Genomic DNA, 19,138 nt, shown 5'->3' on the forward strand with positions numbered 1-19,138 from the left:
GCTATTCTTTTGGTGATGAGACGTGTTTGATTTTAGGTACCTTAGGAGCGAATCAGCTGCACCTCAGAGTGTAATACCTCAAGAATTTGTCTCCAAACTCTCCATTATAGAACCCCCAGAAAGTAGGGAGTACTGAGACTAGAGACAGTCCTCTTGCTCTGCAGGGGGTAATTGAGATTCACCTTTGGAAGCTGATGAAGCTGAGAATTAGCAAGACAGAGAAGGGACTGCTGAGAACTGAGGTTTCTGAGTGTGATAAAACATGTCAGAACCCATGGGAAAGGGAAAGAGGTTAAATTAAGAGAAAGCCAAGAAATGGAGAAAGAGTAGTTCACTCAAGGATATATTTTAATAATTACTTTCTCCAAATCTGGGATTAAGGGCATCCCTTAGACCTAGATACACAGGGCTCACACCCTGACCTAGAGGTACCACACCTGCTCCTCCTCCTAACTCTGTAGCTTGGAAAAATTACCTGGTCCCTTTTAGTAAATAAGCACTTTATTAGGGTGTTTCGTCACTCTGGAAGCAGGCAGGTGAGGCACTGCCAGAACAAACCCACTATTGCATCTCTGATGGGCAGGTTAAGACACCACATTGAGGCTTTGTAGGCAGCAAGGAGCATCTACTTGCAGGCAACACTATGATGAAATATCTGTAAGGTCACTCCACCCACTTTGGGTAATGTTTAAGGAATGTGTCCACTTCTGAGGAGAAAGAACCAGAATATGATATGGCCTCTGAGTGGGTCCAAAAAGCAGCTTTTAAGCTCATGTGAGTGCCCAGGGCAGGTACTGGACTTGTAGCTGCAAGAAAAAAGAATGGGGTCAGGAATGGGTCAAGTCTTATTAAAGGGACAGGTGACATGAAGGACAGTCCCAGCTATAAAGATACTTGAAGTGTCCCTGGTTACAGGATCAAACTTGGTTCTTATGGTCCACTCTTCTAGAAAGGACATGGAAGTTCATAAACAGACCATGAGATGCCTGACAATGGAATAGCATGGTTGGCAGGCCAAGACTAGGTTGGAATAAACTGCCCCCAATCAGGAAACTCCATTTATTTTGCAATTAGTCACACACACACACACACACACACAATGGCAAGAAAGCTGTGCCTGGAAGTGTCTTTTTACTTCTTTTATTGAACTCCATAAATATTTTCATAAGGCTTTGTGTCATTACAACATCATATTTTTGTTGTTAAACATTTTTTTAAACACACAACTTTGACACTTGTTTGACAGGGTCAAACAGTCAGAATAAACAAAATAATAAACTGGCAAATGCAGAGCAGCAGGGGTAATCAAAATCACTGTTACCCATCTATCCACCCCAGCCCACCCCAGCCCCAAAGCACTAAAAGATCACTATTTGGCTTCACACTAGAATTGTTAGAACTCTCTTGTTGCTGTCCTTGATAAATCCATTAGAGTTATACACATAGAGAGAAGAGGAGAGAGGGAGAGAGAAAGAGGAGTTGGATTTCTGTGTTAGGACCATCCCACAGCAGGGCCCATAAAACACACTAGCAAAGCCTTTTGAAGAGCAAATCCAGGCCTCATTGAATTGAGGAAAGGGGAGCTCGGGGGCCATGCACACATAGAGGAGATTTACAGAGTTCTTGGGGATAGCACTGCTGTGGGGACACAGAATAGACCTGGACCCTGATCTCAGGTAATAGGGCTCTACTTGGGGTTGTTGATCACTGGTCTGCTTTGCTACCATAGGCTGGGGGAACACTCCAACCAATGGTAAACTGATGTTTCATTGTTTTCACTAGTTATTGGCATTTGGTGAGGCCAGTGGTTTGGGTAGATGAAAGGTGGGTGGCAAGGGGTAATACCCCTGATCCTGGAGCTCTGAGACAGGCTCAGGGGAGAAGGGCATCGAGGGAGGGTAAGGGGGCTTGGCTAAGAGATGTTGTATGCCCAGGGACTTGGCCAAGCATCTCCTCTTGGTTTGCTACTAGCCCCTGGAGAAATGTCACAGTTAAGCCTAGTGGAGAAAAATGGAAAGTAGGAAAAGGATGTATACTCAAGGGAGGCCTACACAGCCATTGAAATACATGCTGTTTTCCAGGGAAGTCATTTTAGCTTAGGTGCTGGATACCAGTTTCCTTGCCAAGGGGGCTTAAGTAGCTGAGTCATTTGCTGAGCAGTCATAGCCAGTCCCGAGCCCCAGCCCTCTGCCCAGCTCAGGTTTACCCTTGGCTTACCCCACAAGTCTGATTTGAATGTGGTGGAATGGAAGCATAAACAGCTTGTAATTTGATTCCCACAGAGGAAAAACTCCCAGGCTGGGCAGGGCCTGGTCTGGGTCAGGAGGCATAGAGGGGCAATCAAGTCAGCTATGCTGAGGACTTCATGCAGCCATAGCTGCTGCTTAGTAAGCTGAGGTCCTTTCATGATGAAGTTTTCTCCCATAGACTTCAGAACAGACTCACAATTTCCAGATTCCTCCCTTAAGTGGTTCTCCATAGCAGGGCCCATTCTCACTTCTTTGTACTTCATTCCCTTGCTGTTCAAGGTCTGTTCACCTGAAGGGCTATGTGGGGAGGAGGAACAGGCACTCCTGCACCCATAGGGAGCCTGCCCCTTAGTGGGAGAAGTTAGATTTGCCCAAGTATAAAGCCTGCCTAAAATAAGCCTGAGGGTACTGTCTCTACCTCAGATCTTTTCTCCACAGGGAAGAGTCCCCTGGGCTCTTCACTTACTTGCTTCCAATGTCCTGGGATGAGAGAATATTGGAAACAGGGCCTACTTAGAGTCACAGGAGTTCTTTAACTATGCTAATAGCAGCAATTCTCCTGTGCCAGAACAGGAGAAACAAGGACTATAGGGAGAGGGGAAGGAAGGAATCATGGAAGATTGTCCATGCATTCTGTTAACAATAAGGGAAGTCTCACAAAACCTGAGTGGTAGGAACTACAGGTACATATCTGGGGCTGAGGCTGTCTCTTTCCATGCCCATCCCTGTTCTTTCCTTCAAGAGTTTAAGGTCAGTTTTGTATCCTGTCCAGGTCAATAATTTGAAGGCAGCTGATGATCTTGGTCAGATGGGCTCTGTCTTGACCCCTTCATAGACTCCTATAAATGCTGCCTAAACTATCTGAAAATGTAAGTAGGGATGACCAGTCCCCTGAAATGACTGCAGTGGGGAACCCCAACTTTAAGCCCATTTGGTGCTGGAGGCAATTGAATCCTTCTCCCCAGGAAGCAGAGTCTCAGCCTCTTTGCTTCAAATTCAAATCTTTTAGCTTAGGGGAGTGAGAGGCCTACAAGGAACAGCATAACCAAAGCAGCTTGAAAAAGAGAATAATTGGCTCAAACTAAACCCCAGATACAAAACTGTCATGACCCAGCAGTGCTACAACATGGAAATCCCAGTGCTAGAGAAGAGCCCAAATGCAGAATGTTCCCTGAACAGAAGTCCTCTCCAGCATTATTATTCTCTGACTCTCCCTTGATTCTGTTTGGTTTTGATCCCTCTACAACACCTAAAACACAGTGAAAGCAAGAGAAATATCAGGCAGTTATGTCACAGAGCACAACAGAGCATGTCTAGACTGGCACGACTGAGGACAGATGATGCAGGGAAAAGGCTGTCTGGGGCAACTGCCAGGCTGCAGAAACATTCACAGATGATCAGCTGAGGGAGAAGAGAAAGGTGTATCTTCCCTTTACCCATTGAATAGTAAAAGGAAAAAAAAAGAAATTTAAACTCCCAAACTCTATCACATCAAATTAAATTCAAAAGTCATCAGTATCAGTATCATCAGGAAAGAAAAAAGGCAATACAAACACATCTATGGTAATAATGACAAGTCAATGAATCACTCACAGGGGAGCAAAGAGATTATCTCAACAAGAAAAGGAACACATAGAAATACTATTTTCTGAAAATAAAGGGGAGGGGGACAAGGTAAGAACAGAAAGCTTTTAAGAAGGGATCACATATTTGGAAGTCATTGGTACCTCTTCCTACCAACTACAGATTTCACTTCCCCAAAACAACAGAAAATGTTTTTTGGTCCTTCTGTGTGTATGTGTGTGTGTGTGTGTGTGTGTGTGTGTGTGTTTATGTGTATACTCAAGGGTCTATGTGTATATATATATATGTCTCTATATATATAAATATATATAAGCATATATATATTTATATATATATAAATTTCAACAGTGCTTCTCCAAAAAAATGTCCATCTATAAATATAATTTTATTTACTTTATTTTAAAATTATCTGCCTCCCTGTAGGTATTATTTTTTGAAGGGGGTTAACCTGCTGAAGTTTTGCCAGAATGGTGACTGGCTGCGCTTGGGTTCGGTGAACTCAAAGACCTGCGACTGAGCGATGCCGTCGGGGACCAGGTACTGGCCCTGATTTAACGGGTCCTGCGGTGGTGGGTAGGAAGGAGGAACTGAGCGGGCAGAGTTGACACCTAGAGTAGAGGAGAGATCAAAGGGAAATGGTATAAGTTAAGTAGCAAGGGGTTTCTCAAATGACCCAATGGCCACTTTGGAAGGAAAATTCAAGGTAGTCAATTTTAGAGAGCATGAATTAGAATTGAAAATCTCCAAGGCAAGAATACGGGGCGCCTGGGTGGCTCAGTCGGTTGAGCATCCGACATCGGCTCAGGTCATGATCTCACAGTTTGTGGGTTTGAGCCCCATGTTGGGCTCTGTGCTGACATCTCAGAGCCTGGAGCCTGCTTAAGATTCAGTCTCCATCACTCTTTGCACTTCCACTCATGCTCTGTCTGTCTCTCAAAAGCAAATAAAATGTTAAAAAAATTAAAAAGAAAATCTCCAAGGCAAGAATTACATTCCTTAACAGATTTTGGAATGGTGTGACTACTGCAACAACACATGCTTTCCCATCTACTGAGGTATCACTGAGAAGTTTGTGGTGTTGCCACTATCCATTTTACAGATGACGACACTGAGACCTGGGGTGAAATGTCACACTCAAGGTCATAAAGTGAGGGACAGAGTTCACATTCTTTGATTTCTCAGTTCAAGCTCTATTTATTTATTTATTTATTATTTTTTTAATATGAAATTTATTGTCAGGTTGGTTTCCATACAACACCCAGTGCTCATCCCAAAAGGTGCCCTCCTCAATACCCATCACCCACCCTTCCCTCCCTCCCACCCCCCATCAACCCTCAGTTTATTCTCAGTTTTTAAGGGTCTCTTATGGTTTGGCTCTTTCCCATTCAACCTCTTTTTTTTTTAATTTTTTTTTCAACGTTTATTTATTTTTGGGACAGAGAGAGACAGAGCATGAACGGGGGAGGGGCAGAAAGAGAGGAAGACACAGAATCAGAAACAGGCTCCAGGTTCTGAGCCATCAGCCCAGAGCCCGACGCGGGGCTCGAACTCACAGACCGCGAGATCGTGACCTGGCTGAAGTCGGACGCTTAACTGACTGCGCCACCCAGGCGCCCCTCATTCAACCTCTTTTTAAGAGACTGTTACACAGGACTGTTCTTGCAAGTCACCCAACAATTTCCATTTAACTTCAAAGGTCTTTCGTTTCCTCCCTCCTCAACCCTCCCAAAGTGTCAAAAGAACCTGTTAAGAACTATTGACTTCAAAGCAGGTTTTTGGTGGATAAATGGTTTTCTAAAAGTCAAGGTACAAGTGATCCAGTATTCTACACCAGGTTGAGAATGCTGAAACCATATTTAATATGGAAGTGACATTGGTAGATGGGAGAAAGCAAAGAAGACATGATTCATGGAATACAAGGAAGATTGGAATATATTTGTAACCTTTCAAAGGGAACACTTCAGCGATTGCAACTTTCATAGAAGTGTTTGCAACCATCAAAACAAAATCCACATGAATAGACGATACAGGTGGGAGTGGGAGGCTAAACTGAAAGTTTAATCCTAACCTATATTCAGAACATAATAGGCCGAGGCATACAGCATATGATTTCAGAATTCAATGAAGACCTTTCTGCTGCTCCGAAAAAAGTTCCTCATCTGCTGGCCAATGTCTGTAATTTCAACATTACAGCTTATTTGTTTGCCTTTGTTTGATGACCTGATCCCATTACACTAGAAGTAGTGTCATATTGAGCCATCACCAGCCTTTGGCACTTAAGTGGGAAGGAATCAGTTCTTTCTAAAAGCTTTGTTTTGGTTCTTTTGTTTTCCAGATTTATTGATATATAATTGAAATATAACATTCTGTAAGTTTGTTGTGCAATATGATAATTTGATATACATATATATTGCAAAATTATTACCACAATAAAGTTAGTATATCCATTACCTAACAAAATTACCTTTTTTGTGTGGTGTGAGCATTTAAGAACTCTCAGCAACTCCCAAGTACACAATAAGATATTGTTAACTGCAGTCACCATCCTGTACATTATATCCCCAGAACCTCTTCATCTTATAACTAAAGTTTGTGCCCTTTGACCAACATGTTGATATGCCCTACAATCCCAGCCCTGACAACCATCAATCTACTTTCTGTTTCTATAAATTCCCTTTTTTAGATTCTAATATAAGTGAGATCATATAGTATTTGTATTTTTGTTTTGCTTATTTCACATAGTATAATGCCCTCAAAGTCCATCCATGTTTCCATAAATGACAGGATTTCCTTATTTCTATGGCTGAATAATATTCCATTGTATATACCACATTTATTTTATCTATTCATCTGCTGAAGGACATGCAGGTTACTTGCTGTCTTGGCTATTGTGAATAATGCTGCGATGAACATGGGGGTGTAGATATCTCTTTGAGATCCTGATTTCATTTTCTTCCCATACACACAGCTCTATTTGCAATTTTTAAGGACCCTCCATACTGTCTTTACAGTAGCTTACCAATTTGCATTCCGACCGTCAGTGCCCATTCCCTTTTTCTCCACATCCTCACCAGCACTTGCTATATCTTTTTTTTTTATAACAGCCACTCTAACAAATACAAAAACTCATGGTTTTGATTCACATTCTTCTGATAACTAATTATGTTGAACATCCTTTCTTATACCTGTGGAACATTTACATGGGCATTTAAATATCTTCTTTGGGAATATGTCTATTTACATCCTTTGCCCATTTTTAATTGAACTATTTTTTTTTAGTTGAGTTGTATGTGTTGCTCATATATCTTGCATAGTAATCCCTTATCAAATATGTACTTTGCAAATATTTTCTCTTATTCTGTAGGTTGCCCTTTCATTTTGTTGATTGTTTCTTCTGTTGTGCAGAAGGTTTTTGTTTGATGTAGCCTCACTATTTTTTATTCTGTTGTTTGTGCTTTTGGTGTCATGTTCAAAACCTTGTTGCCAAAACCATGTCAAAGAGTATTTTCTCTACATTTTCTTCTAGGACTTTTTTATGGTGTTGAGTCTTATACTTAAGTATTTAATCCATTTTGAGTTAAGTTTTGTGAATAGTTTAAGATAGGGGTCTAATACATTGTCTTGCATGTAAATATCCAATTTCCCCAATACTTTGTATAGAAGAGGCTATCCTTTTTCCATTGAGTATTCCTGGCCTCCTGATAAATATTAGTTGACTATGGGTTTATAATTGGGCTCTTGTTTCGTTTCCATTAGACTATATGTCAGATTTTATGCCAGTACCAGATTGTTTTGATTACTATAGCTTTGGGATAAAGTTTAATGTCAGAAAGCATGATGCCAGCAGCTTTGTTCTTCTTTCTCAGGATTGCTTTGGTTATTCAGGATCTTCTGTGATTCCATATGAATTTTAGAATTGCTCTATTTACTTCTGTTAAAAAATGCCATGAAATTTGAGATAGGGATTACAATAAATCTATAGATGGCCTTGGGTAGTAGGGGCAATTTCAAAATATTAAGTATTACAATCCATGAACACAGAATATCATTCCATTTATTTATGTCTTCTTCAGTTTCTTTTATAAATTTCCAAATTTCTTTTATATATGTCCAATTTTATAAATGTACAGATTTTTAACCTCTTAAGTTAAATATATTCCTAAGTACTTTATCCCATTTTGTGTGTTGAAAATGGGATTGTTTCATTAATTTCTCTTTTCAATATTCATTTTAACAGAAACAAAAATGATTTTTATACATGTATTTTTTATCCTGAAACATTACTGAATTCCATTATTATTCTAGTATTCTAAATTTCTTAGGAGACTTTAGATATTTCTTTTTTTTTTTCTGAAATTTATTGACAAATTGGTTTCCATACAACACCCAGTGCTCATCCCAAAAGGTGCCCTCCTCAATACCCATCACCCACCCTCTCCTCCCTCCCACCCCCCATCAACCCTCAGTTTGTTCTCAGTTTTTAACAGTCTCTTATGCTTTGGCTCTCTCCCATTCTAACCTCGTTTTTTTTTTTTCCTTCCCCTCCCCCATGGGTTCCTGTTCAGTTTCTCAGGATCCACATAAGAGTGAAACCATATGGTATCTGTCTTTCTCTGTATGGCTTATTTCACTTAGCATCACACTCTCCAGTTCCATCCACGTTGCTACAAAAGGCCATATTTCATTTTTTCTCATTGCCACGTAATATTCCATTGTGTATATAAACCACAATTTCTTTATCCATTCATCAGTTGATGGACATTTAGGCTCTTTCCATAATTTGGCTATTGTTGAGAGTGCTGCTATGAACATTGGGGTACAAGTGGCCCTATGCATCAGTACTCCTGTATCCCTTGGATAAATTCCTAGCAGTGCTATTGCTGGGTCATAGGGTAGGTCTATTTTTAATTTTCTGAGGAACCTCCACACTGCTTTCCAGAGCGGCTGCACCACTTTGCATTCCCACCAACAGTGCAAGAGGGTTCCCGTTTCTCCACATCCTCTCCAGCATCTATAGTCTCCTGATTTGTTCATTTTGGCCACTCTGACTGGCGTGAGGTGATACCTGAGTGTGGTTTTGATTTGTATTTCCCTGATAAGGAGCGACGCTGAACATCTTTTCATGTGCCTGTTGGCCATCCGGATGTCTTCTTTAGAGAAGTGTCTATTCATGTTTTCTGCCCATTTCTTCACTGGGTTATTTGTTTTTTGGGTGTGGAGTTTGGTGAGCTCTTTATAGATTTTGGATACTAGCCCTTTGTCCGATATGTCATTTGCGAATATCTTTTCCCATTCCGTTGGTTGCCTTTTAGTTTTGTTGGTTGTTTCCTTTGCTGTGCAGAAGCTTTTTATCTTCATAAGGTCCCAGTAATTCACTTTTGCTTTTAATTCCCTTGCCTTTGGGGATGTGTCGAGTAAGAGATTGCTACGGCTGAGGTCAGAGAGGTCTTTTCCTGCTTTCTCCTCTAAGGTTTTGATGGTTTCCTGTCTCACATTTAGGTCCTTTATCCATTTTGAGTTTATTTTTGTGAATGGTGTGAGAAAGTGGTCTAGTTTCAACCTTCTGCATGTTGCTGTACAGTTCTCCCAGCACCATTTGTTAAAGAGGCTGACTCCACCAAAAGTCTGCTAGAACTGATACAGGAATTCAGCAAAGTTGCAGGATACAAAATCAATGTACAGAAATCAGTTGCATTCTTATACACTAACAATGAAGCAACAGAAAGACAAATAAAGAAACTGATCCCATTCACAATTGCACCAAGAAGCATAAAATACCTAGGAATAAATCTAACCAAAGACGTAAAGGATCTGTATGCTGAAAACTATAGAAAGCTTCTGAAGGAAATTGAAGAAGATTTAAAGAAATGGAAAGACATTCCCTGCTCATGGATTGGAAAAATAAATATTGTCAAAATGTCAATACTACCCAAAGCTATCTACACATTCAATGCAATCCCAATCAAAATTGCACCAGCATTCTTCTCAAAACTAGAACAAGCAATCCTAAAATTCATATGGAACCACAAAAGGCCCCGAATAGCCAAAGGAATTTTGAAGAAGAAGACCAAAGCAGGAGGCATCACAATCCCAGACTTTAGCCTCTACTACAAAGCTGTCATCATCAAGACAGCATGGTATTGGCACCAAAACAGACACATAGACCAATGGAATAGAATAGAAACCCCAGAACTAGACCCACAAACGTATGGCCAACTCATCTTTGACAAAGCAGGAAAGAACATCCAATGGAAAAAAGACAGCCTCTTTAACAAATGGTGCTGGGAGAACTGGACAGCAACATGCAGAAGGTTGAAACTAGATATTTCTATATGTAAAATCATGTCATCTGCAAACAGAGAAAAATTTACTTCTTCCTTTCGTTTATTTCTTTTTCTTGCCTGATTGCTCTGTATAGGACTTCCAGCAGTATGTTGAATAGAAGTGGTGAGAGTTGGTATCCTTGTCTTGTTCCTGATATTAGAGGACAAGCTTTCAACCATTCACCATTGAGCATGCTTATTAATTGTGGTAAGCTTGTCATATAAGACATTGATTATGTTGAAGTATGTTCCTTATATACCAAATTTATTGAGAATCTTTATCATGAAAGTATTTTGAATTTTGTCAGATGCTGTTACTGCATCTATACAGATGATATTTGATTTTATCTTACTCTCTGTTAGTGTGGTGAATCACATTTATTGATTTGCATATGTTGAATGATCCCTGCTTCCTAGAGATAAATCCCACTAGAAGAGGTGTACAATCCTTTAATGTGCTGTTGAACTTGGTTTGCTAGCATTTTGTTGATAATTTTTACATATATGTTTATCAGAAATATTGGCCTGTATTGTCTTCTATTGTCTTTATCTGGCATTAGTGTTAGTGTAATCCTGGACTCATAAAATGAGTCTGGAAGTATTCCTTTCAAAATTTTGGAAAAGTTTAAGAAGGACTGATGCATGTTCCACAGAATTCCCCAGTGAAACCATCTGGTTCTAGGCTTTTCTTTTTGGGAGGTTTTTGATTACTAATTCAATATACTTAGTCATTATTGGTCTGCTCATATTTTGTATTTCTTTTTTTCCATCAGTATTATTGAGATATAATAGACATATTACGTTGTATAAGATTAAGGTGTACAATATAATGATGTGATGTATGTATATACTGCAAAATGATAACCACATTAAGATTACTTAACATCTGTCACCTTGCCTAGTTACATATTTTTTTCTTTTGATGAGAAGTTTTAAGATCTATTCTCTTAAACTTTCAAATTTACAATACAGCATTATTAACTTAGTGACCATGCTATACAGAACTTATTTTATAAGCTTGTACCCTTTAACTAAATTTACCCATTTCCCCCATCCCACATCTCCTGCATCTGGCAACGACCAATCTGTTCTCTGTTTCTATGGTTTATTTTATTGCATTCTACATATAAGTAAGCTAATACAGTATTTGTCTATGAATTATTTCACTTATCATAATACCTTCCAGGTTCACCCATGATGTGGCAAAAGGCAGGATTTACTCTGTGTGTGTGTGTGTGTGTGTGTGTGTGCTTTATCCACATTTATTTTACTGATTTGTCTGCCAAAGGACATTTAAGTTGTTCCCATGTCTTGGCTACTGTTGAATAATGCTGCAAAAAACATAGGGAGCAGGTATTTCTTTGAGATAGTGATTTCATTTCCTTTAGATATGTACTCCAAACTGGAATTACTAGATTATATGGTAGTTCTATTTTTAACTTTGTGAAGAACCTCCATACTGTTTTCCATACTGGCTGTACCAACTTACGTTCCTACAGTATACAAGGGTTCCCTTCTCTCCATAGCCTTGTCAATACCAGTTATTGCTTATCTTTTTTAGCTATTCTAACAGGTGTGAAGTGATATCTCATTGTACTTATTTGCATTTCCTGATGATAAGTGATGTTGAGCACTTTTTCATGTACTTGTTGGCCATTTGAATATTTTCTTTGGTAAAAATATCTATTCAGGTATTTTGCCCCTTTTTAAATTGGATTATCTGTGGGATTTTGCTATTTCCAAACTGAATGCCTTTTGTCTCTGTCTCTTGCCTAATTGCCTTGGTCAGAAACTCCAGAACAATATTGAATAGAGGCAATGAGACTGGACATCCTTGCCTTGTTCCTGATTTTGGGGGAAGACATCAGTCTCTCATCAGTAAGCATGGTGTTAGTTGTGGATGCTTTATAGATGCTCTTAAATAGATAAAATATTGTCATAGTCAATCAATTTTACTTCCTCTCTGATTCAGATACTGTTTCCTTCTTTTTCTTACCTGAATGCTCTTTGCTTAAGACTTCTAGTACTATATTGCATACGGGTGATGAGATTGGGTGCTATCATGTTGTTTCTTATATTAGAAGAATAGCTTTCAAATTTTCACCATTAAGTATGATGTTAGCTGTGGATCTGCCATGTATTGCCTTTATTATATTGAGGTACATTTCTTCTATACATAATTTGTTGAGAGTTTTTGTCATGAAAGGATGTTGAATTTTGTCAAATGCTTTTTTAGAATCTATTGAGATGATTGTATGATTTTTTATCTTTCTATTAATGTGGTATATTACATTTTTTATTTGCATATGTTAAACCATCCTTGCATCTCAGTAATGAATCTCACTTGATGATGCTGTATGATATGATCCTTTTAATGTGCTGTTGAATTTTGTTAGCTAGTATTTTGTTAAGAAATTTTGCATCAGGAATATTGTCCTGTGGTTTTCTTTTCATGAAGTATTCTTATCTGGATTTAGTATTGGTGTTACTGCTGGTCTCATAAAATGAGTTTGCAAGTATTCTCGTCTCTTCAACTTTTTGGAAGAGTTTGAGAAGGATTGGCATTGATTCGTTAAATACTTGGTACAATTCACCAGTAAAACCATCTATTCTTGGGCTTTTCTTTGTTGGGAGGTTTTTTTTTATTACTAATTCAATCTTCTTATTCATTTTTGGTACATTCATATTTCTATTTCTTCATGATTCAATCTTAGTACATTGTCTGTTTTTTTTCAATATATGAAATTTATTGTCAAATTGGTTTCCATACAACACCCAGTGCTCATCCCAAAAGGTGCCCTCCTCAATACCCATCACCCACCCTCTTTAGAAATTATTCATTTCTTCTAGGTCATCCAAGTTTTGGGTGTATATTGTTCACATTATTCTCTTATGATTCTATTTCTGTGGTATTATTTGTAATCTGTTTAATTTCTGATTCTATTTATTTGAGTTTTCTCCCTCCTTTAGTCTAGCCAAAGGTTTGTCAATTTTGTTTATCTTTTCAAAAAATAGCTCTTAATTTCATTGAACTTTTCTATTGTTTTTCTGCTCTCTATTTCTCCTCTGATCTTTGGTATTTCCTTTTTTTCTTGTTAACGTTGGGCTTATTTTTCTTCTTTTGCTTGTTCTTGAAGTGTAAAGTTAGGTTGTTTATTTGAATTTTTTTTCTTTGTGTAAGCATTATGGCTATAAACCTCCCTCCTAAAACAGATTTTGTTATATCCCGTAACTTTTGGTATGTTAGATTTTCATTTTCATTTACTCAAGATATTTTTTTATTTCCCTTTTGATTTCTTCTTTGACTCATTGGTTATTCAGAAGTGTGTTGTGTAAATTCCACATATTTGTGAACTTTCCAGTTTTCCTCCTGTTACGGATTTTTAGATTCATACCACTGTGGTTGGAAAAAACACTTGATATGATTTCAGTCTTAAATTTTCTAAGACTCGTTTTGTAACCTAACACATACCACTCTAGAGCATGTTCCATTTATGCTTGAGAAAAATGTGAATTTTGCTGCTATTGGATGGCATGTTCTTTATATGTATTTTAGGTCAACTTAGTCTAAATATATTTCCAGTCCAATGTTCTCTTAATCAATTTTTGTCTAGGTGATCTATTAATTGTTACTATTATTATATTGTCTGTTTCTTCCTTCAGATCTGTAAGTATTTGTTTCATAATGAGCACATATATATTTACAATTTATATATTTATGTTTTGGGTGCATATATATCTTGATGAATTACCCCTTATGACTATATAGCGACCTTCTTTGTCTCTTGTGACAGTTTTGATTTATATAAGTATAGCTATCCTTGCTTTAGTTTGGCTTCCACATTCATAAAATACCTGTTTACCATCCCTTAACTTTGAGGCTATATGTATCCTTGAACTTAGTCTTCTGTAGGCAGTGCATAATTGTGTCTTATATTTTTATCCATTCAGCCACTCTATGCATGTTGATAAGGGAATCTAATCCATTCACATTGAAAGTAATTATTGAGATGGTAGGGATTTACTATTGTCATCTTATTAATTATTTCTGTTTTATAGTTATTTTGTTCTTTTCTTCTTCTCTTGCTATTTTCCTTTATGAATTGATGGTTTTCCAAACTTGTATGCTTTGATTCTCCTCTTTTTGTGTGTGTATCTACTGTAGGTATGTTCTTTGTGGTTACAATGAAACTGACATAGATATCTTATAGTTACAATAATCTATTTTATACTGGTAACAAATTAACTTTGGACACATAAAAAACAAACTCTACCTTTTTACTCTCCAACTCCACATATTATGTTTTTGATGTCACAATTTACATTTTTTATTGTTATCCATTAATAAATTATTGTACCTTAGTTATTTTAACCCTTTTATACTTTATCCTTTATAGATATAATTAATACACCACCATATTAGAGTATTCTGAATTAGATATACACTTGCTTTATCTGTGTGTTTATATTTTCATATGTTTTCATGTTACTGATTATCATCTTTTACCTTCAGTTTGAAAAACTCATTTCAGCATTTCTTGTAAGACAAATCTAGAGGTGATGGACTCTCTTTCTCTCAATCTCTCTCTCTCTCTCTCTCTCTCTCTCTCTCTCTCTCTCTGGGAAAGTCTTTCTCCTACATTTCTAAAGGACAACTTTCCTGGGTATAGTATTCTTGGTTAAAAGTTTTCTTCTTTCAGAACTCTGAATATAGCATCCCACTCTCTCCTGGTCTGCTAGGTTCCTGCTGAGAAATCTTCTAATAGCCTTATGTGTGTTCCCTTGTATATGAAGATTTTATCTTGCTGCTTTTAATCTTTTATCTTTGTTTTTGACTTTAGACAGTTTTATTATAATGTATCTTGAAGAATATAATTTGGGTTGACATTGTTTAGCAATGAGTCTCATGAAGCTGAATATTTAAATACTTATCCAGAATTGAAAGTTTCTCAGCCATTATTTCTTTAAATAAGTTTTCTTCCCCTTTCTTTCTCTTTTCTTCTTCTGGTTCTACAATATTGTATAGATTGCTTATCTTAATTTTATCCCATAATTCACATAGGCTTTCTTCGATAATTTCAAATGACCTGTTTTTGACTTCACAAATACTTTCTTCTGCTTGATCAAATCTGTTTTTGATGCTCTCTATTGCATTTGTTTCATTTCATTAATTGTATTCTTCAGCTCTATAATTTTTGTTTGGTTATTTTTTTTATGATTTCTACTCTTTGTTAAGTTTCTTGTCTTGTGTATTGTTTTCCTGATTTTTTTGAACTTTCTGTGCTTTCTTGTGGCTCACTAAATTTCCTTGAAACAACTATTTTGAAATGTTTATTGGAAAAATTGCATATCTCCATGTCTTTGGGGGTCAGTTTCTATAAAACTGTATTCCTTTGGTTATGTCATGTTTCCCTGATTTTTCATGTCCCTTGTAGTATTGAGTTGCTGTTGTGGCATTTGAAAAGGCATTCACTTCCTCTAGTCTTTATTGACTGGCCCTATTTTTCTATGCATCTAATCATGGATATTTTTCTCTATGGGTGATCTGGAACTTTTCTGCTGGATTTTGAACTTTCACAAAAGCACACTCATCTGTGGGTGACTGTCAAAATCAATATTCTTCAGGGGGAAGACAATTGAAAGCTATTCTGCTATTTTGGTGATGTCCTCTAAGAGTCAATTTTCAAAGGTGGTAAGTGTCAGAAATATGAAGGTACTGAGTGCCGACAAATGATATGAAAATATTAGGGGGAAAGTTTGGGAAGTGTTCATTTTAATTTCTCAATTAAACTTTTTTTTTGTTTTGAGAGTACTGCATATTTACATGCAGCTGTAAGAAACAATACAGAGATACACTTTGTACCCTTTACTCAGTTTCTCCAATGATAACATTTTATAAAACTCTAGTACAATATTACAACCAGGATTTTAACATTGTTATGGGACACAGCCAAGAGATAGAACATTTCTGTCATCACAAGAACACTATCATTACTCTTCCATAACCACTATTCTCTCCTGTACTCACCCCCTCCTTAATCTTTGTCAACCACTAATCTGCTTCCCATTACTAAATGATATCATTTCAAGAATGTTATATAAATGGAGTCATACCATATATAACGTTTGAGGATTGGCTTTTCTCACTTAGCATAATTCCTTGGAGATTCACCCAAGTTGTTGCATGTACCAATAGTTGGCTCCTTTTTACTAAGAAGTAATATTCCATGGTATGGATATACCATAGTTTGCTTACTCACCTACTGCAAGATATCTGGGTTGTTTCCATTTTGGGCTATTATGAACAAAGTTGCTATAAACATTTGTTTAGAGGTTTTTATGTGAAAGTAAATTTTCATTTCTCTGGGAAAATTGTCCAGGAATGTAACTGCTAGGTTATATGGTAATTGTACATTTTGTGTTTTAAGAAACCACCATACTATTTTCCAGAGTGGCTATGCAATTTAGCAATCTCTAAAGCAAGATATAAATGATTCAGTTCCTCTACACTCTTCCCAGCATTTGGTGTTGTCACTATTTATTTTTATTTTAGCCTTTTCAATAGGTATGTAGTGATATCTCATTGTGGTTTTCATTTGCATTTCTCCAATGATCAATAATGTTGAACATCTTTTCATGTGTTTAACTGCCATCCATATATTCTCTTCAGTAAAATATCTGTCTTTTGCCTATTTTCTAATTGAAGTGTGTGGTTTTATACTGTTGAGTTTTGAGAGTTCTTTGTATATTCTAGTTATTAGTATTTTTTTCAGATACATGGCTTGTATTTTTTCCTACTCTGTAGCTTGTCTTTTTATCCTCTTCATGTGATCTTTTAGAGAGCAAAAATTTCTATTTTGATGAGGCACATTATATCAATTTTTCATTTTGTGGTTCCAGCTTTTGGTGTCAAGTCTAAGAACTTCTTTGCCTAGCCCTATATACTGAAGAATTTCTCCTTTTTAAAAAGTTTTGTAGCTTTAAATATAAGTTCATTATCCATTTTGAGTTCATTTTTATAGTGTGTAAGTTTAGGTTGAGTTGTTTTTTTTTTTAATTTTTGATCTATGAGTAAAGTAGCATTTGTTGAAAACATTGTCCTTCCTCCACTAAACTTCTTTTGAATCTTTTTCAAAAATTACTTGGGCATATTTATGTAGGTCTATTTCTGGTTTCTCTATTCTGTTTCATTGATATAATACGCCTTTTCTTCTGCCAATACCACGCTGTCTTGGTTATTGTAGCTATATAATTAGTGTTAAAATCAGGATAGACTGATTAAATTTACTCTTCTTTTTCAAGATTATTTTAGTTATTTTAGGATATTCATTTGATTTTGAGCTGGTCCTACAGCCTCGGAGATGGGAGCTATGCTAATGGCCCTAGGGAGTTCTATGATGACAGACTGAAATAGGTTGATAGACTAAGAATTAGTATTCAAATTCCAAGAAGTTATGTATCAATTCTTAAAACCAAGACGATATATAAAAGTAAAAAAGGCTTTCCTTGGAGCTAGGCTCTGTCCTCTTTGCTTATCTTACAGCCAGGCTTCCCCCACTACAGAGCAGTAGACCGAGTTGATAAGGTCCCATGGAATTATAGGTGGGGGTGGAAAGGGACACTAGAATAATTACCTTATTCAATATATCTGCATTAGAGAATTATTAATAACAGTGTTCCCATCACTTCCAGGAAAGGGTCATTGGAAGGGTTAAAGAAACTGGCTTTTATGGGTATCTTAAAGAATTCCCTTCTTACTCTTATCATGTACATAATATAACTATTAAATTCCTAAGTTTGACAATTGCTTCCACATATGCAGTTCCCTCGAGTCTCAAAATATATCGATCGTCACAGTCCTGGACTAGGAGAGTCTTGAAAACTAGAAATAGAAATAATGGAGATTCGTAGGAATTCTGGAAAGTTTGAAACTAAATGAGTTTCTTTGAAAACTAGAATTGCTGAACCAGTGTTTAGATATTGGGGAATAAGAGAGAACCTGAAAGAAATAGCCTTGTGACTAGATAGGGTGGAAAAGGAACCTGACACTAAGACTTGGTATGAGTGAGCAGGACTGTTTTCTGGCTTGTTGCTTTATAGGAGCTCCTTTACTTTAAGAGTTCATAGTGAAAAGAGCAGCCAGTATTCGATAGACTTGAGGGAACCTGCCCTGAGGTAAAGGGGTATTATCCCATCATGAAGGTCAGTGTGGAGAACAGTGGAGGGAATCATAGTGAGAAAATCTCAGGGGTTAAGAGCCTCCAGGAAACAGGCAGGACACAAAGTAGCTTCTTTGTAGCCTGAGGACTCCCCAACTGGCTGGGGTTCTTTTCTGCTTATATCTCTAAGGAAGGGGTACATTCTCTCACAATGTTTCCCTACTCATACAGATCATATCTATACTGACCTAACTTCAGATAGCTTTCTAACACTTTCATGTTTTTGCTCCCAAGTGGTTAAGAGTGATTGCCTTTAATTTCCTACCTAAAGATAATCATATTTCCATGATGAGGGAAGAAGCCAGTGAGTGCCTCCCAAGGGCAAGAAACAATAATCAGTTAAAAGGAAGTCATGTCTAGTCACAGGGGCCCCAACTAGGTGCACTGTTTAATTAGAAATCAGATATTCATAGGCACTCAACCTCCTCAGTGAAAAGGAGCTTCATTTGGGAATAATTAAGGAAGCTCTACTTGGTTGCTGGAATTTCAGGCAACTTGAATCTAGTAATTTTGTAGGGCGATTCATTCTAAACCAAAGAGTCTACTGAGAAAGCAGAAGGGCCTGGGGAAAGTGAGGTCTCATTAAGATCACCTACCCCTGGGGAAAATGACAGTGGCTGTCAGTAATAGAAGCAGCTGTCAGTAATTGAGCTGAGACAAAATGTGAGCTGTTCTTTCCCAGCATAGAGAATCAGCAGACCCCCGAGATGGAGAGGGAAGAACAGTGGACTTGGAATCAAGATGAGTTAAGTTCACAATCCCT

The 19,138-nt window shown here is 37.3% G+C and overlaps 1 protein-coding gene across 5 annotated transcripts in view; it reads right to left on the reverse strand.

Moving 5' to 3' along the window:
* Window positions 1–1,124: 1,124 nt before the first annotated feature.
* The window catches only part of ARHGEF9 (Cdc42 guanine nucleotide exchange factor 9), a 195,939-nt gene continuing 177,925 nt past the window's right edge, over window positions 1,125–19,138 (reverse strand). For all 5 annotated transcript variants that reach the window (XM_043571349.1, XM_043571345.1, XM_043571347.1 and 2 more), the window contains one exon: window positions 1,125–4,441. In XM_043571349.1, the coding sequence (XP_043427284.1) occupies window positions 4,260–4,441 (182 nt within the window). In that variant the 3' untranslated portion in view covers window positions 1,125–4,259. The remainder of the gene's footprint in view (window positions 4,442–19,138) is intronic.

Source organism: Prionailurus bengalensis, chromosome X (genome assembly GCF_016509475.1).
Source record: "Prionailurus bengalensis isolate Pbe53 chromosome X, Fcat_Pben_1.1_paternal_pri, whole genome shotgun sequence".
Classification (NCBI taxonomy): Eukaryota; Metazoa; Chordata; class Mammalia; order Carnivora; family Felidae; genus Prionailurus; species Prionailurus bengalensis.